The sequence below is a fragment of the Anoplopoma fimbria genome, chromosome 1, assembly GCF_027596085.1.
Source record: "Anoplopoma fimbria isolate UVic2021 breed Golden Eagle Sablefish chromosome 1, Afim_UVic_2022, whole genome shotgun sequence".
In the NCBI taxonomy this organism is placed as follows: Eukaryota; Metazoa; Chordata; class Actinopteri; order Perciformes; family Anoplopomatidae; genus Anoplopoma; species Anoplopoma fimbria.
The window spans coordinates 5,290,717-5,307,470 of NC_072449.1; the positions used below are offsets into that span (position 1 = coordinate 5,290,717).

Sequence of the window (16,754 nt, forward strand, 5' to 3'; positions counted from 1 at the left end):
TTAGAGCAGCTGTGAGCGAGCGAGCGTGCGTGCATGCGTGTGTGTTTGCGGCGTTTTGTTTGTGTGCATCTGTGCACCAGACACGCTGAGGGGCCGTGGGCAGTTTGGCTGTGTTTGGGTGCATCGCTGTGCGTGTCTTTGTGAATGTGGTCTAGAGCTCCTTTTTTATTTTTTCAAAGTTAATCCCTTCAGAAGAGGTGTGGTTCTCTTCCTTCGCTCCGCTCTCCCTCTCCTCTCCGTCCCTCACTCTGGGCGCAATATCATCACATGCTCTCTCTCTCTCTCTCTCTCTCTCTCTCTCTCTCGCTCCTCTCATCTTCTTCTTGTGCTGTTGTCATTGCTGGGGCCGCAGTAGTCTGAGGGAGTACTTTTCCTCTCAGCTCGTCATCTCTGCATCTCCTCTCTCATCATCCTCTGTTGATCCCGGGTGACATGAGTTCTTGTGGCGAGATGGGGGAGGCCATCGAGCTCAGGTGAGTCAAACACAGAGTAAGGGGGAGTGTTTATGTAGTTTAGGAGCTGGTAGGCAACATCCAACCTGGGTTTGCATGTGCACTTTATGTGTATCCATGCATAGATTTATCTGTTTTCCGCAGTTCTGTTTGTGCTCAGTGCACCTGGGAGTATTTTGGTTTTCAAACTGGGTCGACTGTTTCCATAGCAGTCAGTACCTCGGGCTATTTTTCACAGCCTCACCTCTTTTTTTTGTCCATCAAGTTGACCCTGTTTTCGATTCTATGACTTCCATAGAGGTCAACAGGAGATGTTTGGGTTCTCGTGACAGTGATAGCTGTAGTTTGTTGTTGTTTTTTCTGTTGCTGGTGCTGTGGTTGTTGTTGGGTTATTGGCTACGGTGGTATTTTCAGTCACTGCCAAACTGATAGTAGGTCTAGTCCAGCCTGGATCCACAGGGCTCATAGCGGCTAATAGCCTTAGCAGATGCATTAGCCACCATGCCCATATGGAAGAGATTAAACCCGCTACATTGATACAAACTGCCAACGATTTTTCTTGCATTAGAGCCTCCATATGTTTTTGTTTTCACATACATATATGAGAGTGCTCACATGTGTGTGCATGTACACCTGCTATACACTCTTTTTAACAGAGCAGAAAGGATTAATGTTTGCATGCCTTCTGTAGGGAGGGACCGCTTTGCTCAAATTCCCTCCCGAATACAACACTTCCTCTCTTTCTTCTCTTCTGCCCTCGCGATTAGATAATTGAGAAGGACAGCTCTCATGTGTGCTGCAAAGAAAAAAAGAAAAGAAAGAGAACGTGGCAAAGTGTGAGAACACTGCAGAAGATAAGAGGCCGATGTAACGAGTGAAATGAGGACAAACGAGGAACACGGCAGGACGGAGACTCAACAGGAGGGAGAAGATGAAAGGAGGGGTGTGAAAGTGAAAGTTGAGTTTGAGAAGGGAAGGATGAAGAAACAGGATGTGTGAATAGAGCGTGAGAGAGGAGAAAAGCCGAGGAAAAAGTAGATTCGTCACGGAGAAGATATTCATTTCCTCCCATTTTCAACAGAAGCAGGAGATAAAAATAGACTGAAGATTGGGTTTTTTGGTTCTCATCATCACTTGGCCTTGTAAAATATCAAAGGTTTCTTAGAATTAGAGAGGGTTATAATTAAAATGGGAAGTGAGAGAGGTTAGAGACCTGAGAAAGCAGGCCTGATGGGGCTGAGAAGAAGGGGAAAAGGATTGACAGAACTTTATAGAAAGCTTTTGTTTAACTGTGAAAGTTGAGCGTTTATGAACGCAGGCTGCAGAGCCACACCAGGTCATTTGGCATTCGTCTCTGACCCAAGAGTCTGACGTAGAACCTGCACAATTCAAGCTGGAGGGTGGGGTTGACAAGACATTGAGAAGTTACAGCAGCAACAATAGGTTCTTCAGCTGGAAGTGGCAGTGTGCTTAAAGTAGTGTAAAGTTTTCTTGTTTTTCAGCTCACAAGGTAAACATGAGTCCATAGTGTTCCACATGTGTTTGCGACAGTTGATGATAAATATGAAGTTTAGGAGCAATGGCGTGAATTTCCTCCTGCCTGCCAAGAATAAACGCAATTTATTCCATAATGTCCCTGGTTTGTGAGTCTCATCTCTTACCCCGGAGATGAAAAGTGTGCCGCGTCCTCTGTTGTCGTATCAGAGACGTACCACAGCAGATAAGCCGGCCTTCGGCACTGGTCTAGACCGATAGCGGGGAATACAAAGTGGGGACACAGCATGACATTATGATACCGGAGCATATCGACTACACTGCTCCACTTCACGCCTGGCTGCACTCTGTTTAGATTAGCCTGAACGCACACACACGCACACACACACACACACACACACACATACACACTTTTCCTATAATAGACACATGTAAGCATGCAAACATGGACATGCTTTTGACACGGATGCGGACGCATGTGCCGTACACACATGAATACATAAACAGGAATACAATCACACACACGCATAAAGCATGAAGCTAGCGTGGTCCGTGTCCTCATCGCCTGCTGGTCCAAGGGCAGAGGGGGATTTGGATATTGTTATGTTAATCTGCCTCTCTTTTGTATCTTGGAAACCATTCAGACTCACACACACACACACACACACACACATGCACACACACACACACACACACACACACACACACACACACACACACACACACACACACACACACACACACAAGCACGCACACACAGGTATAAGCTCATTCAAGCATTCACAGACTTTTGTGCACTGAAAAACAAGAAAAAGAGAAAGTTGCAGAAAGTTTCCCTGCAGAAAATCAAGCTACACACACACACACACACACACACACACACACACACACACACACACACACACACACACACACACACACACACACACACACACACACACACACACACACACACACACAGAGACAGACAGTCCTCTCCAGGCTTAACTTGGGTGGGTGGGGATTGAAACAGTAGCAGGAGTGGCAGAGACACAGCACCGTGATGATAAGCCTGGAGGAAGAGGATAATAGGTGTGGGAGCTGTTTGTGCATGTGTGTGTGGAGATGACAGTGCATGTGTGTATAGACGTGTGAAAGCAACGACACACACAAAGCTAACACAATTTCACATGAAGTTTCCCAGCGAAAAAAATCCCATTTGCAGAAAAAGGCCGTGAAGCAGATCATTTTAATTGCAGGATGTCTTCTCAGACTCGCGTTTTTTCTAGACTGACCTTTATTACATCTGTGCCTCGACCGAGGGAAGAGCGGGAAACACGACATGTGCACTGTATGAATTGTATGTATGTGTGGAAAATAGGGAGAGCGTGTCAGTTTGTGTGTGTCCGTTTAAAAGTGTGAGTGTCACTAAATCTCCATCAGCCACAGTCAGACCGTGTCTGCTCTGGAGACCTGTTCAGCTTCCAGGAATCCATCCGTCTCCATTGTGTTGACATCTCATTTCATTCCAAAAAGGCTTTCCTTAGAGTTTACCTATCTTGTCTAAAGGTTGTCTATAATGTCTCATTTCCACCGCATGGTTCGGCTCCACCTGACTCTACTCGACTCACTTTTGGTACCAGGTGCTTTTCTCAGTTTTGTTATCCAATGCATATAGTACCCCGTCAATGTAGGTGTGATTCTTAGCTGATCGTCGTTGTGGCGTGAAAATTATATTATCTAATCCAGCAGTCACTCAATCCTTTCTTTTGGCAATTAAACAGAGGAATCTTGGCATTTTTTCACAATTGACCACAGAATGGTTTTGGAGAAAAAAACCCATTTAGGCCGCTATTGACAGTAGCTTCTCTTTTCAAAAATGGCTGGTTTGTGTAGGACGTCCCATGTCGCTTTAGTTACAGTTCTCTTCGGCCAATCAGTGGTCTGCAGTGTCTTAACTCCACCTTCTAGTCTCAGCTCAGCTCGCTTGGATCCTCGACTGAGGTAGTACCAAAAACTTTTGTTGTTCCACAACTTTTGCCAAAGGAAAACCAAATAAGATAAGTTAAATGGGAGTCGAGCTTTTCCTACCATCAGTGGAAATGAGGCTTAAGTTTTAGTAACTGTTTGACTCTTAGGTGTCAATATTAGCTTTGATGTGCGTCTCTTTCTCTTTGTTTGCATTTCATTTTAATTCCTTTTGATGCAGAATGAACTTAAAGGATAATTCCTTCAAATTTTTGGTTTTAAGATGTGTTCAGATTGACTTGAGGCCTCTCGTTCATTCAAATGCAAGTACTTTGGTGCAGCAGGGGCGTCACTGCAGGGCTCTGCTGAAAGAAAACCTGGATTACGCTTTAACTTTTCTGATTAAACTTTTTTTAAAGCTCAAACACTCTGAGAATAAGTTTTTCTAAAGGCTTGATATTCTCCCCCCTCCATCTGTGACCGTGAGATTAAAGTTGCAGTGACAAAACTGGTCCCAGATCAGCAGGTTGAGTCACCTCTTCGTCCGGTCATTCTTCTTCATGCTCAGTCCACCTGTCACTGTGATTGCTGTGTGATTCCCACACTGCATTGCAGCCTGAGTCACAGAGGGCAGTTTGATCTCATTATGCCAGATGACCACCAGCCTGCAAGCACACACACACACACACACACACACACACACACACACACACACACACACACACACACACACACACACACACACACACACACACACACACACACACACACACACACACACACACAGTGATTATATTAGGACAGCTCTCTGTACTGCTTCGCCCTCCTCAGAAACCCCCTGACAGATCACATTGCATTAGAGGGTCAGAGGAAGAACAGCATGTGTCTACCCGTCAATGTCAAGCTGCAGTAATTGGCAACTGTAACCAACTTGACATTTTGACACACACACACACACACACACACACACACACACACACACACACACACACACACACACACACACACACACACACACACACTCTCTCTATCTCTCTCTCTCTCTCTCAACTTCCTTTTAATCCACCTATAATCTTTCATGTAGTCACTGATGAGAAGCCACAGCTCATAGACTGCTGTGAAAAAAACACAACACAATCAATGAGACCAACGCGATGAGGCGGGGCAAAGCAAATGGCAGCAAAAATAAACTATTAATCATGAGTGTTTGCAGCCTTTTGTTATTTGAAATAGGATCAGTGCAGCTGGAAATTAATTCATAAAGTAACATTTTCTCCAGCTCTTGTTTGTGGATGGAGACATAATCGTGTTTGGTACGGTGTTGCTTGAGTCACCGATGCTTTTCCCCCCAAGTTCTTCGCGTCCACCGCCTCAGTTGTCAACAATTTCTGTCACGTTTGCAGCCTCCTCGCTGAGCCAAATGTACTGAGAAATGACTTCACTGTGCCATTTCCTCACATGGAAATCAAAAATAAATTAAGTTTTCTTCGTGCCGGTGTGCTTCAGGATGTGTAATTATTTGTTGATGATGAAGTTATACGCAGACGATAAGTGTTTCTCATATTTTTCTTTCTGTTAGAAAATATTAACCCTACACACTACAGGGAATTCACCGCAAGTAAACAGAATTGACTTTATAAATAATGCATTTTACAGTATGAAAAATCATTCAAGGACATATACCACCACTTTATATGAACAGTATTGATCATTACTGCATAACAAATGACTATGGATTGTGCATCAGTTCTTATTTTCAATGAAAGAGAGAAATATGAACCGACAGGCCCGTTTTTATAGAGTGGACCTGTTTTATGGAGCAATCTGAGGCCATTGTGTGTGTGTGTGTGTGTGTGTGTGTGTGTGTGTGTGTGTGTGTGTGTGTGTGTGTGTGTGTGTGTGTGTGTGTGTGTGTGTGTGTGTGTGTGTGTGTGTGTGTGTGTGTGTGTAAAGAAACTGAGAGACAATAGTCTCAGTAGGTGCCAGGCTGATGGTTAAACACTGAATGCTTCAGCTCTCACTGTACATCAGTCTGTCTACACACACACACACACACACACACACACACACACACACACACACACACACACACACACACACACACACACACACACACACACACACACACTCACACTCCTAATCTCGACAAAAAGGACCATCACTTTTTTTAACTAACAATTAGTATTATAGATCTTGGAAATCTTGTCAAAGCTGTATTTTTTTAAATTGTTGAATAATTATTTAGCTAATAATCATATATTCAGCGCTACAAGGCCTGCTTGAAGCTGTCTATTTATTTTTATTTTCCTTGTAAAAATACTAAACTTAGTCTAAGTCAAGTCTTAAGAAAGTTCAAGTCAAGTTGCAAGTTTATTTCTTATTTCAAAGACTACAGCTCTTCTGATGAAATGCTAATGAAACTGATATCAATATTCTCTCCCACCAACAAGAATGCGAGGTATTGGTCTCATTTCACACTGAATTATTCATGTGTGTTATATGAAATTCTGTGTTTGTAGCTGCGGTTGTTCTTTGGTTCAGTCTGTCAAAAAAAAATCTTCATATTCTCGAAGAAAGGAACACCTTCAACAAACACAAAGATCGCTCTCCTTCTCCGTCTGTCGCTCTCTCAGATCCAAACACACTTTCATACACAGATTCATAAACCACTGCTGTGAATAAGGCCGTCCCGTCCTGTCAAGCTTCAGTCTAAACAAAAGCACTCTGGTTTATCTTTTGCTACGTCACACTCCTTTATTTTTTTAATCCCAAACACAAACCACCTGTCACTTGTCTTATATTTGTTTGAGAGAGGAAAACAAAGAGGAAAAGAGAGATTTGGATGAAGGGAGGCGTCTGTGTCCTTATTCGGGTCACTCTGTGTCAGTTGAAGTCTGCAGGGCCCAAAAACTGGGTCAGATTTATGTGTGTGTGTGTGTGTGTGTGTGTGTGTGTGTGTGTGTGTGTGTGTGTGTGTGTGTGTGTGTGTGTGTGTGTGTGTGTGTGTGTATGTGTCAGCATGAGGTGCCTGTGTTTCTGATTTAATTCTAATAACTGGGTGTTTGCATATTGCTTAATATTAGCCCAGCGATGAGTCACCATTGGAGTGACATTTATAGCCGGTTGTAAAATTAATTGAGGAGAAACTTATTGTGTGTGTTTATTTGAGTGCAAATTTTTTTTTTTTTAATCTATGAAAGATAATCTTGTATTAAAGGTTTGCAAAGTATAGAAAAAATATACTTTGAAGGTCAGAGACTAATTCTGCACCAAAATGTTTTAAAGGTTCTTCCTACTAATGGCTAGTAACGGATGGATGAAGCTTTAGTTCATGATTAATTAACAACAGATGAAGTATGTGTGACAAACTTTTATGAATGATTCTTTATTAGAAAGTTGTGTCACATGTGATGTAAAATCCTCAAATTTCTTTTAAGCACTTTTATTTTGATGATGAATTGTGGGGTGCTTTGAGACATTTACAAAGACGCTCTTACATGTTTATATTTGTGGTATTGATGGGACATAAAAATTAAATAAAATACTGCTGCTACATTATATCACAGAAAGATGGACTCTGATCTGATTCTTGTGTGGATAAATTCAGTTTTACGGCCACTAAGTTATTGCCAGCAGTTTGTGTCGCCAAGAAACTACAACAAAGGTCTTTTTTATTATGGTGAAGAAACATCAAGAATAAAAAGTGTGTCATTATATTTTGCTGTGGCTTCTCTCCGGAGCAAAAACTGATCAGAAATGATTTATTCGCTTGCTGCTAAATATGTTAATGTTTGTCAGATGGTTGTATAAACCGGTTCAAATTAACCAAAAACAAAACGCTGCATCCTGAAACAGTTCATCACTTTGTACAGATGTACTGACCTTCGGAGCTTTTTTCTCTCCACTATGACTTTTTAAATTGACTCACAAACTGGATGCTTTGACAAAACGCACCAGCCTCTGTCGCTGTGCAGCCAATAGGTCACAACATGAATCCAAGTGAACAGAGAGAAGGAAACAGAGAGCGGTACACCGTGTCCATATAAAGTGGTCAGCTCGATGACTAAGCCAAGACAATCCCCTTCACACACACACACGCGCACACACACACACACACACACACACACACACATGCACACACACACACTTCCTCTCGCGGTCTCCCCGGAGCTCCACAGACATATGGCTTACCGTAATGCGAGGTGGCAATGACTCACTGTGTGTGTTCGTGTTACGGCTAAGTGTGTATAAGTGTGTGTGTGTGTGTGTGTGTGTGTTTCTGTGTGTGTGTGTGTGCAGACATCACTCCTCCACCTCCCTCCCTGTACGAGGTGTGTTTTGCAGGCATCTGGTTGAGAAGAGGGATGTGTTAGGGAGGAGTGTGTCTCTCCGTTTTTTGCCAAAGTCTCTGAGCCACTGTCGAACACAGAACATCTGGATCAGGGAGGAGCACTATATGTGTGTGTGTGTGTGTCCGCGTAAATGTCTGTGTACACAAGTGTGTGTGCAAATGAGAGGGGAGTGTGCCAAATATATCAATCAGACTCACATCTGGCAAGCTGCAGACACAGCTGGACACACGTGAGTTCATGCAGTCTTAACATAGATTATGTGGCGGGAACACAGAGGTGAACACATACACACGTTAGAATGCAGAATGACATCTTTATTTACCTCGTAACACTTTAACTATAAGCTAATAAACTGACATTATTTATGTTAAAAACACGTTGTTAAGGACACTTGTCCCAGCCTGCTAACAGTTAAAATACCAACTTAACAAGCTGGAGCAAAATGTTGAAATATTCTCCCCCCACTTTTTTATTAGTCTGTGCGCGTGGGCGAAGATTTCTGCAAAACCCATTTCCTCGCGTTCACATCGCCAGAGCTGCAGACATTTAGCTTCATGAATCCACTTTTGCATCCGCCGCTTCAGTATAAACACTGACGAAGAAGAGGAATATAGGGAGGAAGAGGTGATGAAGGGGAGGTCAACTCGGGTGAGCAGACTTGAAAGGCTGCGACATAACATCATATTGTCGTCGTCTCTTTGCTCCAATGCTTCCCAGATGTGCCGCTAACTCAACAACTGGATGCGAGACAACTATGTGTTTTTTGGCACGGGGCCTCCTGTTTGTGTAGTCTGCACTGAAGTGTGTATGAGTTCCGCATGGGTTTATGACGAGAGCGGGAATCCATTCATGCTGTTGATTTATAGATCTATTTTGATGCTTTCCATCCTCGCCTGCATACTAGCACAACCCCCTCGTCTTTTTTTTTCTCACTCAGATGGTTCTTGTTGTGTGGCGTAAGGTCAATGCTATGCAGGGCCTTTACACACAATGCATGCTGGGTAATGTCTACACCCTAATGTGTCTCTTCATCACAGAGGGTTTGCTACCAGATTTCTGTTCATTTCACACTGTGCTGCTCAGCAAGAGAACGACTGTCCGCTTGTTTTCACTTGAGTTTAACTGCTTTGTTCATATTCTTGGGTCGTATTGCCAAGACACAAGTATGGACTTTATTTTGGAACACATTGTCATCTGAATTTATTTTGGAGTAAATTTCTTTCTTATTTAAAGGAATAGTCTGACATTTTGGGAATATATGCCTGTTTAAAGTTAGATGAATAGATTAGAAAACACTCCTACATCTACAGAGTGAATTTGAAGCTACAGACACCAGCAAGTTAGCTTAGCTTAGCATAAAGGCTAGGGCGGTGTTTGCACACCAACGCAAAGTATTGGTAAACGCTTCGCATGATATCTTACGAAAAAGCAACTCCTAATTTTTCGTGCAAAGTCCAGAAACTTGTGTCACAGTCTTTTCAAAATAAACTTCCGTCTTCACAGGAAACAACTTACTTAGAGTTAGAAAAAAAAGTGGGTGAAGAGGAACTGCTCCGTATGTAAATATAAACGGCTCGTTCAAGGTAACGGAAAGACAAAGACTCTTATTTTCAGGTGATTGTACCCTAAAGAAAACATACTTATTAGTATTATATTCCATTTCTGCCAATACATCCCCTTAGTGCTGCACTCTGTTCCTTTAATCCTCTTATGTTTCCTTTTAATTAAAACAGGATGACTGATGGCTGTGGAACAGGATAATTGTCAAGTGTCACAATACTCATTTCCTCCCCTCATACACTTAATTAAGCTTTACATTACCTTCACTGAGTAAAGCATTGCAACATCACATAATATAGAAACACTCATATATGAGTTAAAAATACAATTTGCTAATGGAAACTGGTGTTAATGGAGTAAATGATATGATTAGCATAACCGTTTAATATATGGCAGTAATTATGCAGGCACATTAGCATGAACACCTCCTTAAAAAATAAAGTCTAAGTAGATCAATATATTAATCCATATGGGCATTTTTTTATCATTGGTTATAGAGGATAGTTTGGGTGCATCTTTTATCCTTTATACAATGACTAAATAAATACCTGTGCATCTGTGTGTTGTGGTTATGAAGAGGTTTGTGTTGGTGATGAGTTCAGGCTCTGTTTCTCTGATTTGGTCTGTAGCTTTGAATGGATACATCCATCCTGGAACAATGTAATCTTACAATGAAAATACGCATAATACCTTTGTCTTCATACTTCTTGACCAGCCAAAGGATTAACTATTCTATATTTAATCTGAAACATTTGTCACTGTACATTGGAAAATGTACAGTGTCATCCTACAGTACAGATAAATATCTCTCTTGCGCTCTAAAGTGGATAAAATCTAATCCAGGTAATTTGATTTTCTCAGTGATAGAATAAAGAAATGGATCATCTGAGTTTATTGACATAATGGGAAGGAACATAAAGTGGGTTTGTTTTTATTGCTGGTTTGTTCTTTCTTTCTGTCTGTCCTTTATCCACTTTATCACTTTTCTGTCAAACCACACAAACCACCTACGCATTTCCATTTTCATAGAACACCTCATTCCTCCATCCCTCCACTTCTTCCAGGCAGTGATAACTTTTCCCATCACCAGTCAGTTCACATCATTTCATTTCTGAGTCTTTTGCTTGGCGTCAGATGTCTATTAGCTCACTCCTCCTCTCCTGATGTCCCAAACCATATGAGGGCAGTTTCAGGGCATCTTGTATTCCTAAACCAGCAGCTCCCCCCCAACCCTGTCCGCTATAACACAACCCCTCCACCTCCCTTGTGGGGTATATTACACACCAGCTAGCTTTACCCCCTTTACACACACACACACACACACACACACACACACACACACACACACACACACACACACAAACGCACACACACATTCACACCTGCTGCCAGCCAGGTGCCAGTCAGGTGGCGCTCTGCCCAGAAATGACTGGCACAAGCATCGACATGTGTGGAGCTGCAAAGCGTGTGCATTTGTGTGTGTGTGTGTGTGTGTGTGTGTGTGTGTGTGCTTGGCAGAGAACGTGTGCCTCACATGCCAGAAATGAGTGAAGCCATTCGAGCTGTTTCATTTGAATACTCTGCATTACACACACACGCCTGTATGTGAGTGAGTGAGTGTGTGTGTGACCCACGGGAATGTCTAACAGCCTTTGGCACCCATTACCAGTAACATAGCAGTGATTATGAGAAGTGATGTGTCTGTCTGTGTGTGTGTGTGTGTGTGTGTGTGTGTGTGTGTGTGTGTGTGTGTGTGTGTGTGTGTGTGTATATATATGTGCTTGTAAACTCTGTGTGTGGCACAGCAGAGAGAAGCTACTCTTCAGTACACAGATCACTGTTTACATATGGACGTTAAATATCTTCAGTGTAATAAAGTTTAAGCCAGGATGCCGATTCGCATGGCAACCAGACGGTAAGAAAATAATAGAAGTATACTTCTCTAAACTTTTTTAAAATGTTCTCATTTTATTCCGTAGCTCTTTGCTCGCAGAATCAGTGATCTTTTTTTAAATCACTTCTTAAAAACACAATGTTACACACTGGCTTTTATGTTATGTCGTCGCTTTTATGCTTTTATTATTGGTTTTACTATACTTTTGCATTTCATTTCATTTATTTTATGTTGTTTCTATCATATCGATTGGTTTTACCGTGTTATATATTGTACTGTTTTATGTGTTTGGGCCTCATTGTTGAGCCTTCTGTTGTTTTATTGCCTCGCTTTTTCAGCCTTTTCTGTGAAAGGACTTTGTAAACTCTGTTTTTAAAGGAGTATATACACATAAATATTATTATTGTTATTATTTGCTCTTGATTTATATATTTACAAGAACTTTAAAAGCAAAGAACATCTGGAGAGACATAAAAGAGACTTGTCTGGATGAAGTGGACCGAAGTAAATAAGGAGAAAGAGGGAAAGTAAAGACAAATTTAAGAGGCGCTGTTGATGCAGTTAATCTTCATAATAAAAACAGAGGGCGCACGCGATAAGAGATGTTGTTTTCTTATTGTGCTCCAGAGCTTCTATTGAAGGTTGATGTGACTGTGGAGGAATGAAAACAGTAATTATCATTTTTTAAGCAGGTCATGTTTTGAATGCGTCATGTTTCATTGTGCATAAGGAAATTAGCATCGTTAAGCAGGCCAGCAGGCTGAATGGTCTAATTAGGCTGCACAGAGAGGATTGTGTGTGTGTGTGTGTGTGTGTTGTGTGTGTGTGTGTGTGTGTGTGTGTGTGTGTTTCTCTGTGTGTGTGTGTGTGTGTGTGTGTGTGTGTGTGTGTGTGTGTGTGTGTGTGTGTGTGTGTGTGTGTGTGTGTGTGTGTGTGTGTGTGTTTGATCAGCATTCGCTCAGCATCCTCGTTGTTTCTTGGAGAGATGAAAGCTCACCCTTTGCTCTGTGTTCATTAGTTAACGTTCTACCTGTGTGATTTGTGCAGTCTGTCTCTGAATGGAGAATCAATGGAGCATCGTGGCGGGAAGCGTTGGGGATGCTAACGCACCGACTGCCTTGTTAGTGATGATAACTGCATAATGAAGGTTCAGCTAATCAATGAAATGCATCCCACTTCACTCATAATCCGGGAATGAAACACAGGACTACGGGTCTCTGCTCAAAAGCTCTCAAGCGGCTTTTTCTTTAAATTATAGTTTGTTGCATTTAATTAGCTTTAATTAGCTTACTGTTGAATGAATGCTTCTTGTTTTTGTGTGTTTTTTAAAGGGAGTCAGTTGGTTGCATGTCACTATTTCACGGTTTTTAAACCTCTTGAGTAAATAATAGAGATAACATGCAGCCCTTTAGGCGAGTGCTTCCCAAAAACTGTTTTATAAGGACCCAATTTTTGAAAATGACAAATCATCACAACCCCATTTACAACAGTCCTTATCTATAAACCGTGAGAAGAATGAAATTGTGCAGAAATGGGCCATTTTTGCTGCCATTTCTACATCAACTTATACTATCTTGAATAGGTAAACCAGCTATTTTTAAGGGATATACATTTGATAAATCACAACTTTCTTTCTATGCATGTGTTATTGAAAATATACACATATTAAATACTTTAGGAATGAGACTAAATAAATGCATTTACGTGTTTTGTTTTTTTTCCTCTCATCAGTAAAACAAACAGACTGTATGCTAGCTTTTCATAGTTAAAGTAGGCTACGATTATTAAAGCTCCCCCATGTGGCTCAACGGTGTACTGCAGACAAAAATGTGCCTAATCCCACAAAATGATTTTGTTATCCACGTACTCACGAACGAGGAAGTATAAAGACCGCGAGAGCAAACACAGTGTGGACGGGTCCAACAAACGTTCTCCGTGTGAAACAAGAGGTCAACGTCTATTTATTGTCTCTTAACTTTTGTACTTAAGTAACAGCACTTCCGTATTTATTTTAACCCAAACAACGATATTTTCCTAAACCCAACTAAGTAGTTTCCTGTGAAAGGAAGTTTTATTATGATAAGACTGTATGCATTTAATGAACGGAAATTGAGATGCATTGTTGGTTTTCGTAGGACAAATGAGAAGTCATTTTTTTGTAATATAACACACAAAACTTTGTATGAGGATACGTTGATATAAGACTATAGGAGAAACTCTAATAAACTCTCCTGCAACTTTAGTAACGGCTGCTCTAGACTGAGCTTCACCACTAAACCAGCGTCCCTTCCTGTCTCCACAGTACCAGGGAGCACGTGACCCCGGAGATGAACAAGCTTCGTCAGAGCCTGAGGAGGAAGAAGCCCACCTACGTGCCCGAGGCCAGCAGACCGCATCAGTGGCAGGCGGACGAGGAGGCTGTACGGAAGGGCAAATGTAACTTCCCCGTTAGGGTGAGCATCCAAAACTCTCTTGTAACTGTATACTGTGAAAGTCATATGTCAATGTGTTTCATCACCAGAGGGAATATTTTACCATAATAAACACTGTAATTCTAGATCATAACCATTATAAATATACGAATACAACTGTCAAAATGTCACAAGGTCATGAATGAGGAGTAACTTTACTCTACGTATATAGTGACATGAACCTCGGCTAAATGAATCAGAGGCCCAAGCAAAAGGGCAAATGATAGACAACATTATATTTATCACAACTCATGTCAGTGCTTCATGTTTAAGGATAAACGCTCTAAAATAACAGGTGCACTTAATCCTTATTTATTCAGAACTTCATCCTTGAACATTTTTTAATCTTCATTATGTTGTTTTGTCTGAGATTTGGGTTTTGTTTCTGTCTGTTTTTCTCAAGACAACTGCTTCGATTTTGTAGATTTTAGTGGGTATGAGACAAAATATTAAGCATTTTAACGTCCATCGCATTGTGAACATGCTGTGTTGTGAATTTACACAAAATATACATGGATCACATACATGTTAATGGACTGTATCATACAAACATGGCAGATTTCGGTGTATTTGTTGAGACATATTTGGTGGATTGGTTGCCTTGATATTGGAAGCTTTTTTTATATTCTCATGTCCAATAAATTAAGATATTTTTATATTAGTAGGATTAAAAAGCATTTATCCAAACCAGGTTTTAATTAAAATGTCTTTGTGCAAAGCACAGACTCTTAGCTCTGAGATGAATGCCTCATATGAATGAGTGCAAATAAGAGGCATTATTGATGGTCCAATTTACTGATAACCAGATTTAATATGTGATTGTGTGCGGTTTTCCTATCGCTGAGCGCCGAAGTGATTTGTCTAACGGCTGGAGAGACAAAGACTGTGAGAGACGGAGGACGGAGAGGGAGGGATGATATCGAGGTGGCGTTGTAGATTAAGGACACCACAGGAAATGACATGTTGAGGAATGAGGGCGCACAGAGGGACACGGCGAGACATTGTGAGATATGAATTGAGAGCGAGAGAGAGATAGAATAGAAGTGGATAAGATGGCCGAAAAGAGAGAAAAGGGGGCTGCAGACTGAATGGAGAAACCAGAGGCAAAAGAAAGAGAGAAAGAATAGTGTTGGAAAAAGGCAGCGTGAGTGGCGAGCCAATGGAGAACGGTCCTGATGGTTAATGCTCCGCAGACTTCAGGACGAGATGGGCGGCCAAGTGGAGCTTAGAGCTTTACATGGAGGGATGGTAGCACTAAAACAAACTCTCAGTCTCTGTATTTTAGCTTTTCTTTTCTCCTCGTCTCCCTTTTTTCATCTTTCCTCTTTCCTCTTTCATCTTCTCTGCCTTCATCTCCGTTTTCTCGCTCTAAATGTATTCACGACTCATGATCTATTGATGCCTCTGTGAGAGCTGCTCAACTGTAGCAGAGGAAAGAAAAACAGAGTTCTTTGGCTCAGAGTGAAAAGTTCACTTTCAGAGAAGCAGCAAGTTTTGAAAAGTTCTAAAAAATGTCCGTCTGGAGAGTTTACAAAGCCAAGCAAACAGACATAAATATGTCATGGTGGGGGGGCAACATCAGGTTCTGGAAAGTGTAGCCAATGCGGAAGTCCCTTAAGCATTATGCATTCTATCTACTGACCAGCAGGGGGCGACTCCTCTGGTTGCAAAAACAAGTTAGATTGTATAGAAGTCTACGAGAAAATGACTCTACTTCCAACTTGATTTATTACCTCAGTAAACATTGTAAACATGAGTTTATGGTCTCAATCTCTAGTGTCAAGTCTTCTTTAATACAGCATGATGTTCATTTAGTAAATTATGTTCCATTTAGAGTCAAATAGACCATAAAGCAGGGTATGCTTTAGGGCGAGGCTACCTTGTGGTGATGAGAAATTCCTGCTGTTTTAAGAGCATACATTTATATTTGTGACAGTAGCATGTATGACACTAGATAAATCAAAAACTACTAGATGTCTGCAGTGTATACAGACAAAATTTCATGAAAGAACCTGCGTCGGTTCTGGAAAAATTCTAGGTTTCTGAGAAATTCTAGGTGTAACAATGAGTTGAATTTTCCATATAAAGGAATCAGTCTTCGCCTCTTTCTGATGTCACCAAGTCGCTCGTGCCAAACTGATCGTCAATGCATTTATTATAGAACCGGGTGAACTTTTGCAATATTTTTCTACACCAGTTTCTGCGCAGAATCATTCACCACCTCATTAAAACCCAGAGCTTCTGCCCAGACTACTGGATGCTAATTGCTTATCATGCACTTTGAACATTTTCCACCTTTTACTTTTGCTATTCTTGCAGTTTATGAAACAAAAACAACTTCTCATGTTGACCTACTCACAAGCTCTCAGTCATTAATTCTGGTTTGTTTTAAACGCTCCCGCATGCTCGGCATCTAACGACAACATCGCTCGGAAAACTGTCTATTTGTATTCTGCAAAGTGAAAACAGGCAATGTTTCTACCACTTAAAAAAAACAACTTATTGTTTACAACAGGTATCTTAGTTCAGGGACCAATCTTTCCCCAAAACTCAGAGCTCTCCTTAAAACTCGGCTTCTGACTGG

General features: G+C 41.3%; 1 protein-coding gene across 1 annotated transcript in view; it reads left to right on the forward strand.

Annotated features, from left to right (window-relative positions):
• The first annotated feature begins 405 nt into the window (after nt 1-405).
• numbl (NUMB like endocytic adaptor protein) overlaps nt 406-16,754 on the forward strand; it is a 28,244-nt gene continuing 11,895 nt past the window's right edge. Inside the window, 2 exon segments of the mRNA XM_054612974.1 lie at nt 406-473; nt 14,002-14,152. Of these exon segments, the coding sequence (XP_054468949.1) occupies nt 433-473; nt 14,002-14,152 (192 nt within the window). The 5' untranslated portion in view covers nt 406-432.